Below are 21517 nucleotides of genomic sequence, written 5' to 3' on the forward strand. Positions count from 1 at the left end.
TAAACTGACTACATACTGTATGACCCCATGTCTGTGCATGGCTAGAGGGAACTCTGAATCACAACTGTATTCCCCCCCCCCCCCCCACATCAGTGCATAAACACTTGGAAACACACAGCTGATTCTTTAAACCAGGTATCAAGAGCTGCCAGGTCATGGGCCAAATCTGTTCTGAAGTCTTCCTTTCCTGGCTCTGTATTAAAGGGAATGGGTGATTGAAGTAGCCACTACAAAAGGAGGAGACAGTCCTCCACATTTGATGCCATCCTGGAAAAAATGGGAGGCTGGGGAAGAGAGATACTCATGTCTAATAAAACTTTTTAAAACCTCCCATTGGTGCCAAAGGGAACTTTTTAGAGACAAAGAGTGAATTATTTAATGGAAGAATTGGATGAGTAGATCCCTGTGTAGATGAGTGTGAGAAAAAAGTGGTGAGGATTTGAAAGAAAGTGTATGGAGTGATTTGACCTTGCCCATTGCCACTTCTGGACTGCTTTCTAGTACAAGGTACTCCAAATATTCCCTTCACTTAATAAAGCTCGCAGCTGAATAAATGTTCTCCACCCATCCTTTAAACTGTTCATAATTCATGTGTGGACTGGATTTCCAATGCATTAAAATGTGTGCTGTGGATATGCATTATAAGAGTATATTGTACTACTGAGTTTAAACATGGCAGATGATATTCCAATTGTGTAAGATCTCACAGAACTTGTGACATGATAAGAGGTCTTAGCATATTCCTGCACCTCCTTTAGTTCTGGTTCCTTAAGGAAAACAAGAGAGCAATCATGATGAAGTGGTTTGAAAGATGAACTACAACTCTGGAGATCAGGGTTCAATATGCACTCAGCCATGAAAACCCACTGGGTGACCCAGGCAAGTCACACTCTCTCAGCCTCAGATTAAGGCAAGGCATATCTGAACAAATCTTACCGAGAAAACCCATGGTAGGCTAGGGTCACTATAAATCAGAAATGGCAACCATCACAATGACTAAAACGATCTCACTGATATATAAAAGAGTTTATTATCATCCGGCTCAGAAAAGTAGTGTGCAACATAAGATTCATTTAAGGATGAAAATATTAGTTCAAAAGATGATGCTTTTTTTGGTTGCAACTTAGCATCTGATCTTGCCAAAACTGGCATGTTTCTTCCCACACTGGCTAGTCTCCAAGGATTTCAACTTCTTAAAATCCAGTAATTGAAGATCATCCTGGAACTCTTAGGTCTGGCTTCTTTTCTCTTTTGTAACAGTATCTCTCCAAACCAACCAAATACAAGCAAATGGAAATAAGATGAGCTTCTAATGAGCATCATCTTTCACTTACGGCAAGTCTTGAAGATGTCAGAATGAAAACAAGGGGGTACATCTAAACTTTATCATATCTGGAGAGAACCCATTGGGACTTGAGTTAGTTATGACTAAATGAGGATCCAGCTGATTTTACAGAAAGATAACACGGATTTTATGGACATCAGAAATCTTCATTTATGAGCAAGGGTTCTATTTCTAAGGCCACCAAGCTGGCTCTTTTCTTCTTTTGTTTACGATATATAATAAATTGTACAGTTATCTGGATATTAAGGTAAGGAAAATAATAGTTTCAGAGAAAGACAGCTTACACAGTGTCAATTTTAGGACCAAAAATAGTAAATTAAATTAAGGACATATTTTCCTCGGTACAAAATACTTTAGAATATGTTTCATCCTGATCACAATATTTCATGGATGAACATGTACATGATAATTTGAAAAGAAAAAAAGTATTCAGACAAACATGTATTTGCTCCATCACATTAGTTTGTGTGAAGAAATTTCTGAATGTATATACAAATATGTATAAGACTCTATATATAGTGGTTCCTGACAATGAAGATTATCAGATGGGGGGTGGGGGGGGGGGAAGCTGGGAGTTAACGGCATATTCCTAGCAAAGTTGTGCAATTGTGCTGAAGATTTTCAGACACATTGCACTTATCCAGGACTTAATCCATGAAAATCCAGGAATGCTTCAACAACAAGCCAGTCATAGGGAAGTCCCAGGAATAATTTGTCACTGGAGCATTCCGGGATCTTCATGGGTCAAGTCCTGAATATGCGCAATGTCATCTGAAAATCTTCAATGCAACTGTGCAACTTTGCCAGAAGTATGCCTTTTTCTTCCCCGATTTTTCCTCATCTGATAATCTCCAATTTTCTTAACCAGAGAACCTCTTTAAATATCTTGTGAAACTTCACGACTTAACTCAGTATTTAAAATAGTAGTAATAGTAATAGTAATAATAATAATACCTGAACACTGAATCATTAACAGTTACACCATCCATTAACCTTCCCTCAGAGGTGCTGGAGGGGGACAGAATATTTTTCTCCTTTTCCCTACCAGTTTGCAGCTGGAGAGCATTGAATGGCAAAGTGCAGGCCCAGCCAGCCAGCCTTTGCCTTGGCTTCTGTCATGTGGCATCTCCACTTTGGGGAGGAGGTGGACTGAGCAGCCTCAAGTCTTCACAGACCTGCTGTCAGGACATCATGGCCCCCTGGGAGGTCTAGACCACAGGTTAAGAACCACTGTTCTCCACAATAACTGGAGAAGTCCAGAGTTCTCACATATATACACAGTCTTTAACCTAATTGAAAAAGGAGGTATACATACTCAAATCTAAATGTAATTTGTTTTCTCTGCCAAGATAAACAGGTATTTACTTCAGGAGAGGGAGATCCATCACATATCTGGAAGAGATATTTGGAAAAGAACAAATATAAAACAGGTCCTTTTCCACAAAACATTTATTGTTCATCATTCCCAATTAACTAACTTAGCATGCCATTTAGCAACTGAGTATATCAATTTAACCTTTAATACCACAACAGCTCTTTTACTTAACTTAATGGCATTTGAATATTAAAATCCTTTCCCAGTAATTATGTGTGTCATTCCTATTCTGAAATTTTGAATTAAAATACTATAGAGAAACATTTGTTCCTTGTCTTTTTGATATTTCTAGCCCACAGACACAACCACCTGTCTTCTGAATATATTAACATTAGTCTAGTTTGGACAAAGGAGGAAAAGGATAACATTACAATAAACTTCTTTTTGTTAAAAAAGAAGAGCTATTTCAAAATCATCCAAGGCAGAAGACTGCAGTATAGTATTGTTTTGTTAAGAGAGACACAGAAAGAGAAAATGCTGTAACACCAAGGAACCCAAAGTGAAAATTTTTGGTTATCCTAAAGACCCAGAATAATCTAATCTGATGTAACAGGGACTACAGGAAAACACACAACAGACAACTAACAGAGCATCATAGATACTTACTGAAGCTTATAGAAGGCAATGGCACAAATTTAAGATAAATTTGATGGGCAGAAAATAATCAAATTACATTTTTAGCCATGTGGCCCTCTAGATGTTGCACAGCAACTCCAAGCATTCATCACCATTGGTAACACCAGCAATGACTGCTGGGACTTTCATTTCAACCACATCTGGAAAGCCTATTTCAAGCATTTCACAATTTACAGTTGTGAGCTGGAGATTCAGTCTGCTAGGCTACTCACCAAATAATTGGATGTTTTATCAATTTTTTAAGAAATAAGAAAATCTGGAGTCTGAATATACAGACATTTGAACTATTATTTGGCCAGTGTGCAACCATGTGGTTTCAATATGAATTGAACTTAGACACACTCCCTGACATACAGTTCAGTTTCTGAACAGACTGCATAACAGAAAAATGTGTGACCATTTCTCATTTGTAATGTGTTGCTCGTGATCAGAGGTCTCCAGGTTCCTTTTAAGCTCTGTGTTGCTGTTGTGGAACAATATTATGAACCATGCAAAAAACACCATGCCAAGATCACTGGGGTCAAATACACATTTGCTTGTTTTAACAAAGAGAAAATCCACTCAGTGTTAATGTTTCCAGCAAAAGCCATGGGACCAGGACATTGTTTAGCCCTTGCAGAAATAAAATGCTTTTTTGTTCAAATTATGGCTAGAAGCCATGCATCACAGAAGGCTGCCAGTGGACAAAATGACACATTACCACAGTAGCTGACAATAGAGGTTTTGTATCATGGTGTGGAATTACATTTAGCTATGGACTATGTCAAGTTAGTACTAGAATTCAAATTCAAATACAATTTTTTAAAAAAAAATCCACATACATTCTCAGTTCTTTGATACTGTCATATCCTGCCTCAGCTCTGTCACAAACAACATGCTAAATTTACAATACAGTGTGCCCTTGGCTTATGTGGGGGATCCGTTCCGTACCCCCCCCCCCCGCATAAGCCAAATATCGCGTATGTACACGGTGGCATGGTGGCGCGCGCACCCCATTCATTCAAATGGGACGCGCCACCCCTTGCGCCCCGCATGGCTCTACACAGCTTTGCGGGTAAGCTAAAAGCTGCGTATAACACGGGTGCACTGTACCTATGTAGATGTATGGAGATACAATCTTTCCATACAAGTACCGGGAGGACATCCAAGCCCTCTGCCATTTCATTCCCATTTTTCACAAAACTTTAAAAAATGATTTTATTGGCAACGGTGATGGCAACCAACACGATATTGCTTTATGTACCATAGCTCTGTCTCAAACAATTTGATTTGCATCAAAATTTAAAACAGACTGTAAACTGCTTTCTTAAAATTACGATTTGGGTTACTGAATAAAAAATAACATGTAAAGCTTGTGATAAAACTCACTGAAGCTAAACTACTAAAATGTAGTGATATTGAAAGAAAATAATGTGATGACTTGAGTTATGGATTGGACTGTTATAAATGTATATTAAAACCTTAGGGATAAAGGAGCAATAGTCAACAACATTCTTCATCTAACTTAAAGTATTCCTTGCTATACCTCTTTACAAGTCATGATGTATTTTGTAGAGAATGGGAAAGCAAAATTACTGTCTAGTTTAGATTTCATTAGTCTCAAACAAATGCCTAGTAGGTAATGTTAGCTGTAATTAAAATGAGACATAGTGAAATATATTGGTTGTTTGAGTGATTTTGAGTATGGTGTCAGCTAATTTCTACAATTCTATAGATAACTAATTGGGTAGGGAAGGTTCTATCTGGAGACGTGATTCCCAATCTTCTTACAATCACATTTGGATTATATTTTTAGAGATTCACATTGGGCTATCATCTAGTAACAGTAACACGGAAGAGAGAATGTTTCCTGCTGTTACAGCAATCAGAAAAAAGGGGACTGAACTGAAACAAGAAAGAATGAAGAAATGCCAATAAGGCATTTTAGCAATTTAATACATGTTCTTGCCATAAATTATTCTAGAATTGTCATTTAAACAAAGGAATAACTTTCTTAAGTCTTTTACCATCAATCTGAAACAATATTTCTGATAGTATAATGCACACTATATTAAACTGTAATTTAGCCACCCACTAGCATGTTTAATAAGATACAGTGGATCCTTGTTATACGCTGGGGTTTGGTTCCAAGATCCCCTGTGTATAACAAAATCCGTGTATGCTCAAGTCCCATTAAGTATAATGACATAGCAAAATGGTGTCCCTAATAAAAAATGGAACATCAAGGCAAATTTATACTTTTTTGGAACATTTTCAAACCGTGTATGCTTGAATCCGTGTATAAAAATCAGTGTATAAGAAGGGCCGACTGTAGTATCCACTGCCACTTACTTGCATGTGACTGTATATAACAGCTGTGTGTATAAGTTGTACAGCATGGGTAGAAATTGTGTGGACCTCCCAGTGTTGTTGACCTTCTAGATGTTGAACAGTAGCTCTTAGAAGCCCTGGCCAGCATAGCCAATGGTGAGGAATGCTGGGAGTTCAACAACTTCTGGAGGATTGCATCATTCCTACCCTGATGCACATTTTGAGCCTATGAATATTTACTCAGAAGTAAATCTTACTATGTTCACTGGGGCTTACCTTCCAGGGAAGTATGTGAATAGGGTGCAGCCTTAGTCAGGTTTTTTTTTCCATTTTTCAATCTGGTGCTTAATCAGCAGCATTTTAATCAAGATTGGACCAAGCCCTAAGTACAGTATAAGGGACAATTTATTGGTGTTCAATAGATGCAGCAAGTGTTCCACAGAGTTTTCTACTTAAGTGCAAAATATCTATTTTATGTTCATTTTAGGCTGTGGAATAACATTATGTACAACATGAACAAGCTATGGTAACAATAGCCATATTTAGCATACATTTCTCTGATACACTTTTTCAAAACTAATGTTTCAAGATACCATTTTGGTCCACATATATTCAAAGATATAGGTCACACACAAATACTTGTTCTCGATTTAACAGGTACATTACACACATATTCTCCTTGTTCTCTGACATAACAAATGAAATTTGGTAAAGTTGTGCCACCTATGCACATATTTGATGTAACAATAGAGTTTTAGAAAGTGTAAATTTTTGTTCCCTTATTATAGATAGAATGCTGAAACTTTATTGAAAGAAAAGTTATTACTTTGTAATTTGCATCACCTGCGGGCAAAAACTACTTTTTCAAGAGATTTCTGTGAAATAAACAATTTTCATTTGAAAAGGATACAAAAATATCTAGAAACAAAACTCCAAAACTCCCAATAAGCCAAGGAAGATGATGCCAGAAATAAAAACGTATGAGATATTTTGTTGCAGGCATCTTTAAGACAAGACTTAGACCATAGGTACAGTTTCCCATCATGGCTAAGGCAAACAACAGATAAGATGTTCCTTCTGTCGATCTTCTTTGGAACTAGAATGCAACAAGTAAATGGAGGATTACAGGAAAAGCAGATTTTTTCCACACATTACCTGAAACGAATAATTGAAATCTTATGGTGGACATTATGGAAACTGAAAACCCCTGAACACATTTTATCTACTGTCATAAGAACATAGGTTGCTGTGTGTACCTTTAAGCCATTTCTGATTTATGGTGATCCTAAGACAAACCTTAAGGCCAAGAAAACAAGGGTTTTCTTGGCCTTATTTGGTTAGAGGGCATTTGCCTCTGCTGGTCTGTCTAGCTCAAAACTGTCTGCACCAACTGCAGCAGTACTTATGATGTCCAGAGCATGCACTCTGCTATTGGGTTATACAGATCTCCCCTTAATAGACACACATCAACCATGATAGATTAGGAATCCTAAAATCATTTGGCAGCCCATTAAATCTTCACCTTCTCCAATGAAATCACCACTCATTTGAACACCAATTCCAATCTTCCCTTGCTTGCGGAGTTGTAACCACAACCACACAACCCATATAGGAGAGATTATCAAAAGAACTAGGGATAAGCCTGAAGATTGCTGGTATGCACAAATAAGAAAATCTGGGGGGAGCAAAAGAATGCCAAAAAGAATCAAAAGATGCATCATGATTCAGTGATTTGTTTCAATAAGTAGGGGATCTGACAACTGGACTGAGGTGGGAATAAAGACTGTTTGGTTGGAAAGGAAGAAAGAGAGAAAATATAGAATAGTATTTTCCAGATGTGCTGGGACTACAGCTCCCATAATCCCATTTGGAAGGCATGGGTTTGAGGAAAGGCACTGCACTATATAACAAGGCCAGTATGGTGTCATTATTTGAACATTGGACTAGAACTCTGGAGACCAGGGTTTCAATCCCCACTCAGCCATGGAAACCCACTGGGTTTCACATTCTTTCAGCCTTAGGGGAAAGCAAAGGCAAACCCCTCTCTGAAAAAATCTTGCCAAGAAACCCCTGTAATTGGTTTATTTTATGGCTATCATAAGGCAAAAACCATCTGAAGACATACAACAACAACTATGTAAGAAGGGCTGAAAGAGCTTTTTCATTTTAGATAGGTCAGACGTTCCTGATTCACACTGGAAAGTTAGTCAAAATGTTCTTTCAATGGAAAATGACAGGATGCAATGAAAAAAATGTATATTTTAATGTAACTGGTCCTAGGCACCAGTGTGTTCATCACCCCACCTTAACAACCACAAAATAGATATAATCCCCAATCAAAAATATAGTCCAATAAGGACTGAGTGTACTTTGTGGTTTGGTAATTTGACTATTGGAGGGAGTGGAAAACAGGGAAGCAGGGAGTTATAAAATAGTTTGAATCATAAACAGAACTCCATACTGTAATATTTTGCTGCAGTGCCAACTTGTTAAAACTTATTCAAGAATTTTAGTCTGATCTTAAATGCACATCAAGATACTTGAATCTCCATTTTCAAGATACTTTCAACGATTTACTCCAGAAAAATCATGCAACCCATGTAGTCAAGACTGAACATATAGGATATTTCTGTTGGATAATGAAGATATCATTTTAATCATCACCTAACTCTAACCAAAAATCATTTAGTGGAAGCTGTGTTGAATTGGTCTTTTTTGTTTCAGTCTGAATTGTAATCTGTTCTATTCAGTAAACATCTATTTTACTTAAAATTTAGAGTCCTAAACCCAATTCTCAAAAAGAAATTATATAAAAATATTTTAAACATAGTTAAAGATCAAAATAGTCTTCTACCAATAAAAAAACACAACAATAAACAAACTTACATTTTTATACAGCTGAGGAATTCTTGATCCTAAATAAAACACACATGATACATAGCCACAAATGAAGCCTGACGTCTCAATTATATCATGAGATCTCTGAAAAATTAAGAAAACCAAAGAGAAAACATTAAGCAATTTCAAGTTTGAAGCCTGCAGGTAACCTTCAGAATCTTTTATTATGGATTAAAGCAGGGAACAGAAGATGCTTTTTTAAATGGCAAATTATCTTTAAAACTAATAAATGAAACTAAAGGTACTACATAGTATTATGGTATTTCTACATGTGGTGGTTTAGTGGTTAAGACACCAATTCTGATTATTGTAAGGTCGGAAGGTTGTCAGTTCGAGGCCCAAGCACCACATGATGGGGTGAGATCCTGTCACTAGTCCCAGCTTTTGTCAATCTAACAGTTCGAAAGCATGCAAATGCAAGTAGATAAATAGGTACTACTTTGGTGGGAAGGTAATAGCGTTCTGTGCAGTCATGTTGGCCATATGACCATCGGATTCGTCTTCAGACAACTCTTTGGCTTAATAATAGAGATGAGCATCACCCCCTACAGTTGGTTACAGCTAGACATTCATGTCAAGGGGAAACCTTTACCTTTTACCCATTTCTACATCATATTACCTAATACTACTTTTTGTTAGGATCATAACAAATAATTATTCCACCAATTATTCTGTTCATAAATAAATATATAAAGTCTCCATATAATATAAAACTAGGTCATACCTCACTTTTTCCTGAAAAAATGGTCTGGACTTGGCTTTGTAGCAGCAGTTGACTGGGTAAAATCATACACAGTACTAGGCACAACAAGATCCAGGTTATACAACAGTTCTTCAAGTTTATACCACCTTGAAAGAGAAATAAAATAAATATCTTTCCACTGCTGCTTTTAAACAAATCTAATGTTTGTTTATAGACTAAATGCAAAAACAAATGCATGCATGTATAGTTCTATGGCAGCACAGGATCCAAATTAGGGTGAATAGCTGTTCCATTCATTTGAACTTATTTCTTCTTTTTCTATCCTTGAAGCATTCAAATTGTTGGTTCATCCTCAAATCTCTCTTTTTGGATTGAGGACAATTTTGAACTGGCCCCATATGTACAATAGACAGTCATCAGATGGACCATTCACCTCTACCTGTGCGCAGGAGCCACTTGTCTTCAAGCCATGAGTTTATTGCAGCATATCAGCAAATCATACAAGTGACCTATTCTGCGTCTTCTTACAGGACTGCCGACAGGTGACTGCATGATATGGTATAATTAGGGAACTTAGCTAAGAGCACACCTGTACAGTCCTATATCTGGAAGTCCATATCTATACTTCAAAAGTAATTTTCTTAAATTCAAAAGGGCTTACTTCTAGGTAATTTGGTATAGGATTGCAGCCTAAATGAACATTTTTCTGTAGCAACTTCTCTCTCTCTCTCTCTCTCTCTCTCTCTCTCATTTCCTTTTCTTTCATTTGTATGCTACCTTTTCCCCAGAGTGGGACCCAAGGCAACTGACAGAGAGAGTCAATTAAAAAACCTTCACAATTGTTTTAAAAACAATTAAAATTAATGAGTCCATTTTCCTTTCCTCATTTGATAGCAGCAGAAGAGTATGTGTGACTTTCTGCAGTCCTTAGTGCATCCTCTTTTAAAACTACAGTGTGCTAGCTAGATCTAACACCAAAATCACAAGAACATGTCAAGTTGAAGCTACTACACTGTTCAACATGCTATTTAAAACACACAGTTTAAGCAGTTTAAAGCATGACAAAATAAAAAATTAAGAGGAGCAGAAAACTGCATAACATCTTCATTCAAAAGACTCACATTTTGTCACCTTCTGATTCCTTAGCTTATAATAGGCAAACTGGGATATCATAATTATGTCCATGTAAATGTAAAAAATGGCAGTGATGATCTGTAAAAGATGACAAGACCAATGCATAATTTATAGATCTCAACTGGCAGGGCATTTGCAAGCTCCTGCTCCAACACCTCATTGTTTAGTCATCTCTTATAAAGAGAAGCCCTGAGCAGGACTACAGTAGATGACCTTAACAAATGTGAATATTTGTGGATATTAGACAGCCATCCTAGCTTAGTGTGTATGAATCTCATTGAACTTTTATTCTGCTGAATTGCAAGCTTTCTGCCATTTAGAAGCATGCATACATATGTACATTTTTCTGATACCATGCCGGCACAGATTAGTCTCCACCTCCACAAAACCCTCTTAAAGTATTTGCAATCCTGGGATAATTTACAAAAGCTCTGACACTTATTAAAGCCCACCAAATGTGAGTGCAGGAGACAGAGAATTCCCATACCTCTTCTTCCTCTCTGTTGTTTCAGAAGTATGTGATAGAGTTGCTATGATCTGTCCCAGCTTCTTGCAATTTCACATACATTGAAGATTCCTTCAGTGTATGTGAAATGCTAAGGAAGTGTGAAAATTTTGCAGGCTGAGGAAGATCATAAATGAAGAAAGAGAAAAGTGTGTGTGTGTGTGTGTGGGGGGGGAGTAGCAAAGATGGGGTACTGTGAAACCAAGAAGTGTCATGTGGAATACAGAGAGAAAAGGGAGCAATGTGAAATGCAAAGAAGCCTATGGAGATGGAATATGCCATGGGATGCACAGAGAAAGTGTAGGTAACAGAGATAGGGTGCCAGAGATGTGTGTGTGTGTGTGAAATGAGATAAACAGAAAAGCCATTGTGGGGGGGGGGGGACCCCACCAGCGTATGTACTATAAAATATAAAGAGAAGAGAAAGAAGCTTAACAGAGAGGCTGGAGATACCTGTTGTGGTGAAAAGAGAAAATATATATGAAGAACAAATAGAAAAGGATCATTAACTGAATAAACAGAAAACACTCCAATAAAATGGAAAGAACACAATTTTTCATAATTTAATATAGTTTTCTTAAGTTAGCGTGAAAAGCAAGAATAAATGTCAATGTGATCTCAGGTCTATTGCAAATCAACATTTTAAAATTCTGACCAGTTTACCTGTATTGGAAGTTGCTTTGTCAAATAACACCCAATAAAACTGGTGAGGTCTCCAGCAATCCAGCACAGGAGGAAACCCAACGACAGTGCTTGGTCCACTTTTCCATTCTGATAGGCCACATACAATTGACTGGAGTAAGGAAAAGTGAAACAACACAAATCAGAGTTGGGGGGAAAATAACACCCAATAAAACTGATAAGGTCTCCAGCAATCCAGTACTGGAGAAAACCATTGTTGTTTGCTTTAAACCATTTTTTTTTTGCATTTATGTGTAGAACTATACCAATACAGGACTAAATCAGAAAATTAAGTAGCAGAATGCAGTTCAGATGTTATGACCACTAGTTTAAATAATAATTGTTCTTTATAAGGTGCTCTTTTAAAGCAAGTTGTTTTGGTTGAACTTATGTTAATTGAAAGATCTGTTTCTGAATGACATTTCTTGCATTATAAAATAAAGTGATTAAAAGAAGCAACTGACACTGGATACTGATCTAACAATAAACAACTGCCAATAAACTGTTAGAAGTTAAAATGTTTAATTTCTAACAGTCATTGTGGTTTCAGTAAGAAGGTTGGTCATAATAATAATAGCCAGACTTTTTTTAAAAGGAATAATAAATTTATATATATTATATCTATTTATGAGGGGAATATCTGAAAACATGTTTTTTTCTAGAGAGGAAGGAAACTTATAAAGCAAATTTATAGTAAATGTTTAAAATTGTTTCAATTGTGCATTTTACTATTATAAACATTTGTTATGCTTTATCATAAATTCAATTAGTCCCAATTCAAATAAAACACATTAAAAAACTGAACTCCCTTATGTGCTAATGTATCAATCTTCATTTATTCAATGGATATATTCTTGTTGGTACTAACAACTGGCTTTAGGTCTCAATGTTTCTGTCTTGTTAACCATTTTAAATTCCATTTGATGTGAAACACATGAACTATCTGGATGATAAGTACTTAGGAGCTGAACAGACTGCCCGTAATGGAGGCCTGCAGCCGCCTCTTTCTTCACTGGATCGGGGCTACAGAAACTACATGCCACGGCCCCAATCCGACCTTTCCATGGTGCAAAGGCTTACTCATTAATTAGATTTACTCATTAATTAGGTTTACTCATTAATTTCAGTGAATCTAATTCCTGGGTAAACCTGCATAGGACTGAAGACTTAAATCTATTTAAGTAACTGTGAATCCAGTTTTTAATAAAGCAAGCCAATTCTCCTTTTCTTTCTCTTACCACGACTAGTTACTATCATTTTCCACAGTATTTAATACTAGAAAAAATGCTTTAGAAACCTTTTCTAATTTATCTTAACAATAAATATGTGAAGGTGATTATTAATATTCCTGTTCTACTAGTGAAGAACAAACGCTATGGGATAAGCAGTTTCTGAAATCATGATTGAGGGGGAAAATGAATCAAGGCTTCCTACTAGATAAGACCCTCCAATCTGATGCGCAGGACAACATTCCCACCCCCTATGGGCCAAGGACTGGTACTTTCTTAATGCTCATTGGCTACAACTGCTTCTTTTCTGGAAATCTGCCATGGAACAGCATCTGAGCATTGATTTCCATTTTGAGTAGTAGATCACAGTGCTCTAGATCACACTGGTCCATGCCATCATGTGGGTCCACTATTTCAGATATACCATTAATTCCGTTCCTAGACAATGCAATTTGTGTCATTATGATGTTGCCACTAGATTCAGATAATTAGAAGCTCTGTTGTGACCCAATCAACTGGAGGATTTGTCACCTGATGTACAAATCATATACAATAAGAAAAGTTAACAGACTATAATGTAGCAATGGTTCTCCAAACATGACCCTGCAATGAGCTTCTAAGCATTACAATGGCCCCATACAGACAGACTAAAATAAAGCTGCTTCGGGTCACTTTGGAGGTATGCTGTTTAAATGATGCATGCGTACTAAGAGTCCGGAAGCTGCGTCAAAGCTGCGCTCTAGTCCTTAGGACTGGATCATGGCTTTGGTGCGGCTTCTGGACTCTTAGTATGCATGTATCATTTAAACAGCATACCTCCAAAGTGACCCAAAGCAGCTTTATTTTTGGCCTGTCTGTAAGGGGCCAACGTGCCCTTACTTTACACAGGGGATCTGTTCTGGACTTCCCCGCGTAAAGCAAATTCCGCCTATGCTCAAGCCCCATTTAAATGAATGGGGCTAGTGCATATGGCGGCGTGGCCTATGGGAAGCGCTGAGCCGCGCCTTTCCCCATGTGGCTGTCAGTGTATGCTGTAAGCCGCATAAAGCGCGCCCGCGTCACAGCACTGTACTAGCTCTATTCCCCATGCCATATCATCAGAGGTGCAGTGGCTTGTCATTTGAATCTACCAACAAAATGGGCAGAATGTAGACAGTATGATGGCTTCTCCTCCCGTTAAATGTGTGAACGATGCTCTTGCACTGCCATATATTTAATGATGGAAAGATCAAAGAAGAAGGGGTGATGTGTTCTTATGTGCTCCAAATAGCATAGATTAGTGTCAAGTCACCACAACAGTAGAGTATAGCAAGCTAATTTGTCAACCATCAAATGTTGCTTTAAACAGGAGAAACATGCTGCTCTGGCATATCCTATTTATTCTATGCAGATAGGGACAGAAATGCATCAAAGGATAAACCAAAAAAGGCTGCTTCCGAGAAAAGCTTCAGGCAAGATTACTCATATATGCATCTGAAAAGTACTTAAACACTTTAAACTCACGGTAGAGCAGCAAACAGAAAGCAGACAATGGAGATCAGGCCTATGACAACACTCCAATACTCCCACGCATTCCCGACACATTCTTCAAGGAAATGCCAAATCCAGGGTGTTCCATTTAGACACAATCTCTTCTCCTCTACTGGGGAGATATTAAAAGCTTGTAGATGCTGCTGGAGAGCCATCTATTCAAGTTCAGGGATATTATTTCAGAAGTTGGCTCAGTTCTGAACCCCATGCAAATCCATTTACCAATTCTGAATATTCTCTCTCTCCCTTCAAAGCTCACACATCCAGATGGATGACTTGGTACAACAATTTATTTCCAACCTCACAGAAGGGCCTGCCAAATTCAAAGAAAATAAAATACATCCAGCATGAATACATCAATTTAAAAGACAAATCCAGCTAATTATTCTATTTGGACACATATGAAAGGCAAACTCAAAGCAGGAAAGAAAATTTAGAATATAGACATTAACCCACAGTTTTGAGTGTTCTTTTGCTGATAGAAAATGTCTAGTTTTCTACAATTCAAGTGAGTGTTTGGTTCCAGCCCAAGAAAATCAACAGAAAACATCAAAATGGTAATATTGTACAGTGGTAGCTGATGAAGTGTTTCCTATAGCAAAATTGCAATGAACAGTATTCCAACTTTAATTGAACTGCCATACTTATAGAAAATTTGACACCATAATAAAATTAACAACTGTACCAGAGTAAGAGAACCAGTCAGACATATTTTGAAATTATTTGCAACTGCTTTCTTTAATCTAGGTTGTATGTAATATGTATTTCATGTTATGTCTCCTTGGTCATTAGTTGATGCTAATGACATGGGGAAGGGTAGGGAAAAGATTAATCTTCACCTGGAAACAGCAGTTTAGTGCTTCTCTTTCCATCCCCTTCCTTATCTGCCAGACTTTTCATAAACTAATAGTAGAGGGTTCAATTCACCCAAACATTCTCTAGTTAAGCCTCATTAATGTAAACAGGAGCTACCAAGCTCTTACATGACTCCCATTCATTTCAATTTGTGTCAGAGAACTTTCTGGATGACTGAACTCACAGCTTGCTTTTTGCTCGTTATTATTTTAACTGGAAATATTAAATTTGATATTTGATGTGTTCAATATTACTTGCATTTCAAAACTAATTTTTGATTGTTTTAGTTCCTTATCATTTACAATTTGTCTGTATACATTTAAGCAACCTGGTTATTATATACAGCAATGATTCTTGATACAAAATGTCATTAACATTTGTTAGCATATTTGTAATGTGAACAAAATGCACCACAACACAAAATAAATTGATGCCCTATAAAACTGTATCTTTACTGTCTTATGTTAATTAATATAAAACAATGACCAGCCATAGGTTCCATACTTACAGCCACTGATAAGGATTAAAGATCTTGCTCTGAGATTCAGTATATTGTCAGATTGACTGTAAGTACATAATGGTTAAGAGCTTTTTAAAAGAGTAATAATCCACATTAAGTGATCTGGATATGCATCCAATTTCCACTGCAAATTAAAGCATGGATTTGAATCAAAATCTCTAGATTCCAGGAATTAATTTAATGAAATGTGGATGGTAGCAGCAATATGTCTTGCATTGCCAACACTTTTCATAATTAACTTCTCCATTATTATGAAAAAAAATGTTTTGCAGTGCAGCAATGGCCACACACTCAATTGCATCCTGGGTGTGGGTGTATGTGCAGCAATGGGTAAAAGTAACTGATGATAGAATAACTATGTGCTCAACGGCATATGCAACAGAGAAAGGGATAGTGAATGACTGGGCCAGTTTCCAAGATTTCAGAGTACTACAAGAAATAAATTAATGTCCATTTCATATCCTCTCTGAATATGTAAAATCTTGTTATTCTCAATTTGTACATTAGTACAGAATAGAGGTCACTCTATCTGTATGTAATCCAAACAAAATCACAGCAGAGGTAAGGCTGAAATTTATCTTTAGTATCCACTACAGCAGACCCACACAATAATGGAATTTATGTATGTGTTTACTCAACATTCAACCATTGATTAAATAGATCTTACTTTAGTTGAGAATAACTCAACACCCAGCTTTGCTATATTTTAACACAAATGATTTTGGATATAAAATCCGAACCATCAGAAATAGTCCACTCAAAATAGTTCTAACTATATTGAGCTACTTCATCCAAATTAAGAATTAATGATTGTAAAGGGCATAGAAGATATTTAGGGCACTAAAAGCATGAGCACTAAGATCAATGAAGACATCTCCTGCCTTTGTGGCACTTTTAGAATTCAGATACCATCTTTCTAAGATTTTATCTATAAAATATGAGAAAGTTAAAAGGAAAGGGAGGACTGTCATGTGCTGAGCTGATGAAGTTTATTCTGTATTTCTGCTGAAGTAGACAGGTTTTTGTCTCTGTGTATGGCTGCGCAGACATCCAGGAGCATCCAGAAACCACTCCCAGTCTGATCGCCCTGGGGCTGTAATGAACACATGCTGCAGCCCTTAGGGCGCCTCCTGCTGAGGGTGCCTCCTGCAGTCCCAAATGGACTGCGGCAAGGAGCAAAAAAAAGCTGCTCCTTTTCTGCCTCTGGGTGGCTTCTAGGTGCTCTGGGGGCATGTGGCGTGTAAACACCACATTCTTGGAACAGCCAGAAGTTGCCTCTGTATGCTAGTATGTTTCGAGCCTAAATTAATAAATTGGGAATCAGAACATTTACTGGTCTACTGTAAGTTATCCAGTGATCTATTAATAATAATAATAAGTTTTTATTTATATTTTCCCGCCTCTCCCAGATGGATCAAGGCGGGATTACAATCCGTTAAAACACATACATCAATAATAAAATACATATTATATCAATAAAAGTAATACAGTTAATTCTTAAAACTGACTCATCATCAAGTGGTAATGCAGTAGATTCGTACAATGGTCTGAAGGTATCTCTTACACAAGGTCAGGTGGGTAAGCTTGCCAGAAAAGTGCTCTCTTAAACAACTCCAAGGAGGTAATAAGACAGATCTCTTCCGGGAGATCATTCCACAATTTCGGAGCAGCTGCTGTGAAGGCTCTTTGGGAAGTCGATATGAGCATAGTTGATTGATGTTTTAACATGTTCTTCTCAGTTATTCTAAGTGTGGGGGGCGGATTGTGTGGGGAGAGGTGTTCCCGTAAGTAACTTGGGCCCAAGTCATATAGGGCTTTAAAGGTAATAACCAACACCTTGTATTGCGCCTGGAAGCTAATTGGCAGCCACTGAAGAGATTTTATATGGTCAAACCTGGATAAACTGGTGACCAGTCTGGCTGCCACATTTTGAACCAGTTGAAGCTTCCGAACTTGGTACAAGGGTAGCCCATATACAGCATGTTATAGAAATCAAGACGAGAGATTACCAGTGTGTGTACCACTGCTTCTAGGTCCTTTTGGTCCAGGTAGGGGTGAAGTTGGCATATCTACCGAAGTTGGTACCAAGCACTCCTGGCTGTCGCATCCACTTGAGATGACAATTGTAGCGACGAGTCCAGGCGTGCTCCCAAACTGCGAACTTTGTCCTTTAGGGGAAGCATGACCCTATCCAGGACTGGTTGACAAATCTCCATCCCTGGACTTAAGGTACCTATCACAAGTACCTCTGTTTTCTCTGGATTCAGTTTGAGTTTGTTTTCCCTCATCCAGCCCATTACTGACTCAAGGCAGGCATCCAGAGGAGAGATGCCTTCTTTAGTCACTGCAACAATCGGAGACATAAATAAATTTGGGTGTCATCAGCATACTGATAACACTGTGCCCCATGTCTCCGGATGATCTCACGCAATGGCTTCATGTAAATTTTAAACAGCATGGGGGACAGGATGGTGCCCGGAGGTATGCCAGATGTCAGCTCTCTTGTAGATCTCAATGTACACTATATACAATAACCCCATTGTTTATAATAGATGAAAAACTGGTCAAGATTCTTCATCAGATGTAGGTTAGACAAAGAGCTCCAGCATTGCAGCTTTTTCTGCAAATGTTACCCCCCCCCCATCTACCTCTTCAGGTAGCACCACAACTGAAGGGTTTCTGAAGATCAAGGTGCTGAAAATGACAACTATAGTGCTCTTCCAGTCACTGGATGCAATAAGACAGGCAACTGGGAAGACATTATGGGCTCCTGCTGCAACTGCTTGTCTCAATGCACCCCATGACCAGGAGAGTGATGCAGTCACTTCCCAGGATATCAATAACTCTGCAGCTGGGGTGCTGCCTGGCTTAAGAGATCGACTTTTGGGGTCATGTTTAATCAGTAACAACTATAAACGTGAATCTCAAAAGTTATGAAATCACAACTCCAGCTTGCAACCTTATAAATAATGAACAGGATGCCAACCACTATTTCTTAAACTTTTTCATTTTTTTCAGTTACATTTTTGTATACAAAAGCAAGTGTCCAAAAACTCCCTTAAATTTAACCTTATTTCCTTGCAGTGGAATTTTATGTATGTCTTACCATGAAAAAAAAATCCTGAGTTCCATGGAGCTTACTCCTAGGTACGTGAGTTTGCTTCTAGGCAGGTGAATATAGTTCTGTAAGTTTAGTGCCTGTGCATTTCCATCCTGCCACACATTATTGACACTAACAACTACTTATTTAAAAGGGGAGAAAAGGCCACATATAATCCCTTGCTCTTTATGAATTATAAAATGGAGACAAAGAACGTGAAATTGGAAAATGAAACCCAAGATAAAAGCCATAAAACTAAAATACTAATACAGTGTGTGTGTGTGTGTGGGGGGGGGGGAATCAATGCAATGCCTTATTAAAGCAGAACTCATTTCATTACCTGCAGGGCCTGCATGTTCTTGTGAAACCTCTGTGGTAGCTCTAACAACACAATGTGGTACATGCAGGAGTGTTGAACTAGCAGTTAATACTGGTGGAGATTAGCATCATATAAACTGTGGAAAAGAGAAAGCACATTTTGGTTTAGTCAAAGGGAAACCTTCATGACATTCACCTACAAGAAGAATACTGAAATATCTCCAGCCATTTATGTACTATACTTTTCAAGCTTAACCTGATGTCTCCAGACAAATACCAGCAACAGCTATTAGAGAAACAAAGTAGTTCAAAAGCAGTAGGATAATACAGGTTAGTCTATAATCCTCATGAGACTGAAGGTCTGGCCTTTGGCTTATTCCTGTACAACATCTCCTCTGATGCATGTTATTTTGTTGTCTGTTGCTAGTTACCATTTATGCAACACCAGCATTTGTCAAGCAGTAAGCTTAGTATCACTGTAGGTTCTGACAAAAACCCAGTCGTCTGTTCTTCCACGGTCAAGACATCCAAACACTTTCTGCAACTTGTAGACCTTACCTATGTAGGGTTAATTTCAAGGGCTTCCCACACACAGGTCTTTTCTTCCATGCAGGTTAAAAGTTCAATATTTCTTATTTTAGAAACTAAACCAGCTACACAAACAAATGGACGAGCAAATAAAATTCAAGGGGTGTATGGAGGGAGGACCCACACTACTGTGATGTAAAAGACTGGCAAATTACTTCACTTTAAACATTTTACTTTTAGCTTACTGTTACCTGAGTATAAAGAAATCTAACAGACCCAAGTAAAGAAATTTTGCCCCCCCCCCTCCTAAAAAGCTCCTATACTTTTAAGAGTAATATTAGCATTTATAAGTGAGCCAGCATGGCATAGTGCTTTGAGTGTTGGACTACGACTCTAGAGATCAAAGTTCAGTTCTCAGAAAACCTTCTCTGAACAAATCTTGCCAAGAAACCTAGGGTCACCATAGGCACACAACATCAAATTAGCATTTATACAAAGTTTACTCATTAATGCTTAAAACCTCCAAATAAGGCAGGTCAGCTTTGTTCTTACCATATTACAGACGTGGAGGAAAGCTGAGAATACCCTGCCTCTCATTTATCATGTTCATGGCTAAGGCAAAGACTTCTCAGCTATGACGTGTCATAATCATGATGCGTGACCTCCCTTATTCATAAAACCAGAAGTGAGGCTCACCCAGGCACAGAGACACAAGGAAAGGGAGGGTATCATCAGCTAGATTTCCATTTATGTTGCAATTACTACAGAAAGGACAGTCCCATTCCAGGGCGGGGAGGAGACGACGTTTGCCACATCAGCTCTTTTAAGACAGCCAGTAAAAAACATGGAATGCAGCTAGAGGGTTGTGGGGACTGTGCCTGCTTTCCTCCTCCAGATCTCTGCACATTTGTTGGCCCTTCTGCATATAATAATATAATAAAATAGTGCTGAGGAGGTCTAGAACCAAGGGTCCTTTCACAACCCACAAGTACAGTACTATTTTACTTTAATTGCCATGGCTGCTTCCTATAGAATCCAAGGGTTTGCAGTTTGGTGAGGCACTAGAGCTCTCTGGTTGAGAATTCTAAATGCCCCTACCCAAACTGCAAATCCCAGGACTCTATAGGATGAAGCAAAGGCAGCTAAACTGGAACCTTAGTGCTATAATCAAGTACAGGTTGAGCCTCCCTTATCCGGAATTGTAAAATGGGAAATACTCCGAGGTCATTCAGATGTAGTTTTTTATACTGCAAAGACACAAATAATCTCAATCATGCATTCCGGGTTTGTTATTCACTATGGAATCGCACTGATGTGCATCTCTGCAAGTTCGGTTGCTCACACATGCAAACATTCAAATAAAGATGGAGTTGACAATGTGAATGCATTTGGAATATGTTCAAGGCATGCAGCGTTTTATCACAGGTCTATTCATATCGGTTATTCACACTACCAGCAATGTGGATCGTTTTTAAAAACGCAGGGAAAACCTGATATCGATTATCCCGGATTAAGTGACAGCCTCCTCAACTTAATTGGGTGCATTCGGGATGTGTGTGAACAGAGATTCAACCCAGATTCATCCTGGATTATTTGCACAGTGTGAATGACTCACTAAATAATTCCCTAAATTGTCCACACAGGGTGGCTGAGATAGTGACATCTTTGCTTTGTGAAGGTTCACTGTACACCATCTTTGTTTCATGCACAAAATTATTAAAGTAGAGTGGACCCATCCCTTATGTGGAGGATCCGTTCTGGAACCCCCTGCATAAGGGAAAAATTGTGTTTTATCACGCCCCATTGAAAATAATGGGGTACAAGTCATGGCGTGGTGCTGGTAATGTATA

General features: G+C 38.0%; 1 protein-coding gene across 4 annotated transcripts in view; it reads right to left on the reverse strand.

The window, feature by feature from the left end:
• Nucleotides 1-1009: 1009 nt before the first annotated feature.
• The window catches only part of LOC149318082 (lysosomal amino acid transporter 1 homolog), a 34797-nt gene continuing 14289 nt past the window's right edge, over nucleotides 1010-21517 (reverse strand). For all 4 annotated transcript variants that reach the window (XM_089507707.1, XM_089507708.1, XM_089507710.1 and 1 more), the window contains exons 2-9: nucleotides 19162-19276; nucleotides 14320-14659; nucleotides 11570-11699; nucleotides 10389-10479; nucleotides 9289-9413; nucleotides 8553-8648; nucleotides 6577-6762; nucleotides 1010-1580 (exon numbers count right to left, since the gene is read on the reverse strand). In XM_089507707.1, the coding sequence (XP_089363833.1) occupies nucleotides 1482-1580; nucleotides 6577-6762; nucleotides 8553-8648; nucleotides 9289-9413; nucleotides 10389-10479; nucleotides 11570-11699; nucleotides 14320-14501 (909 nt within the window). In that variant the 5' untranslated portion in view covers nucleotides 14502-14659; nucleotides 19162-19276 and the 3' untranslated portion in view covers nucleotides 1010-1481. The remainder of the gene's footprint in view (nucleotides 1581-6576; nucleotides 6763-8552; nucleotides 8649-9288; nucleotides 9414-10388; nucleotides 10480-11569; nucleotides 11700-14319; nucleotides 14660-19161; nucleotides 19277-21517) is intronic.

Source organism: Sceloporus occidentalis, unplaced genomic scaffold (genome assembly GCF_023333645.1).
Source record: "Sceloporus occidentalis isolate IW3139 unplaced genomic scaffold, rSceOcc1.0.p SCAF_2, whole genome shotgun sequence".
Classification (NCBI taxonomy): Eukaryota; Metazoa; Chordata; class Lepidosauria; order Squamata; family Phrynosomatidae; genus Sceloporus; species Sceloporus occidentalis.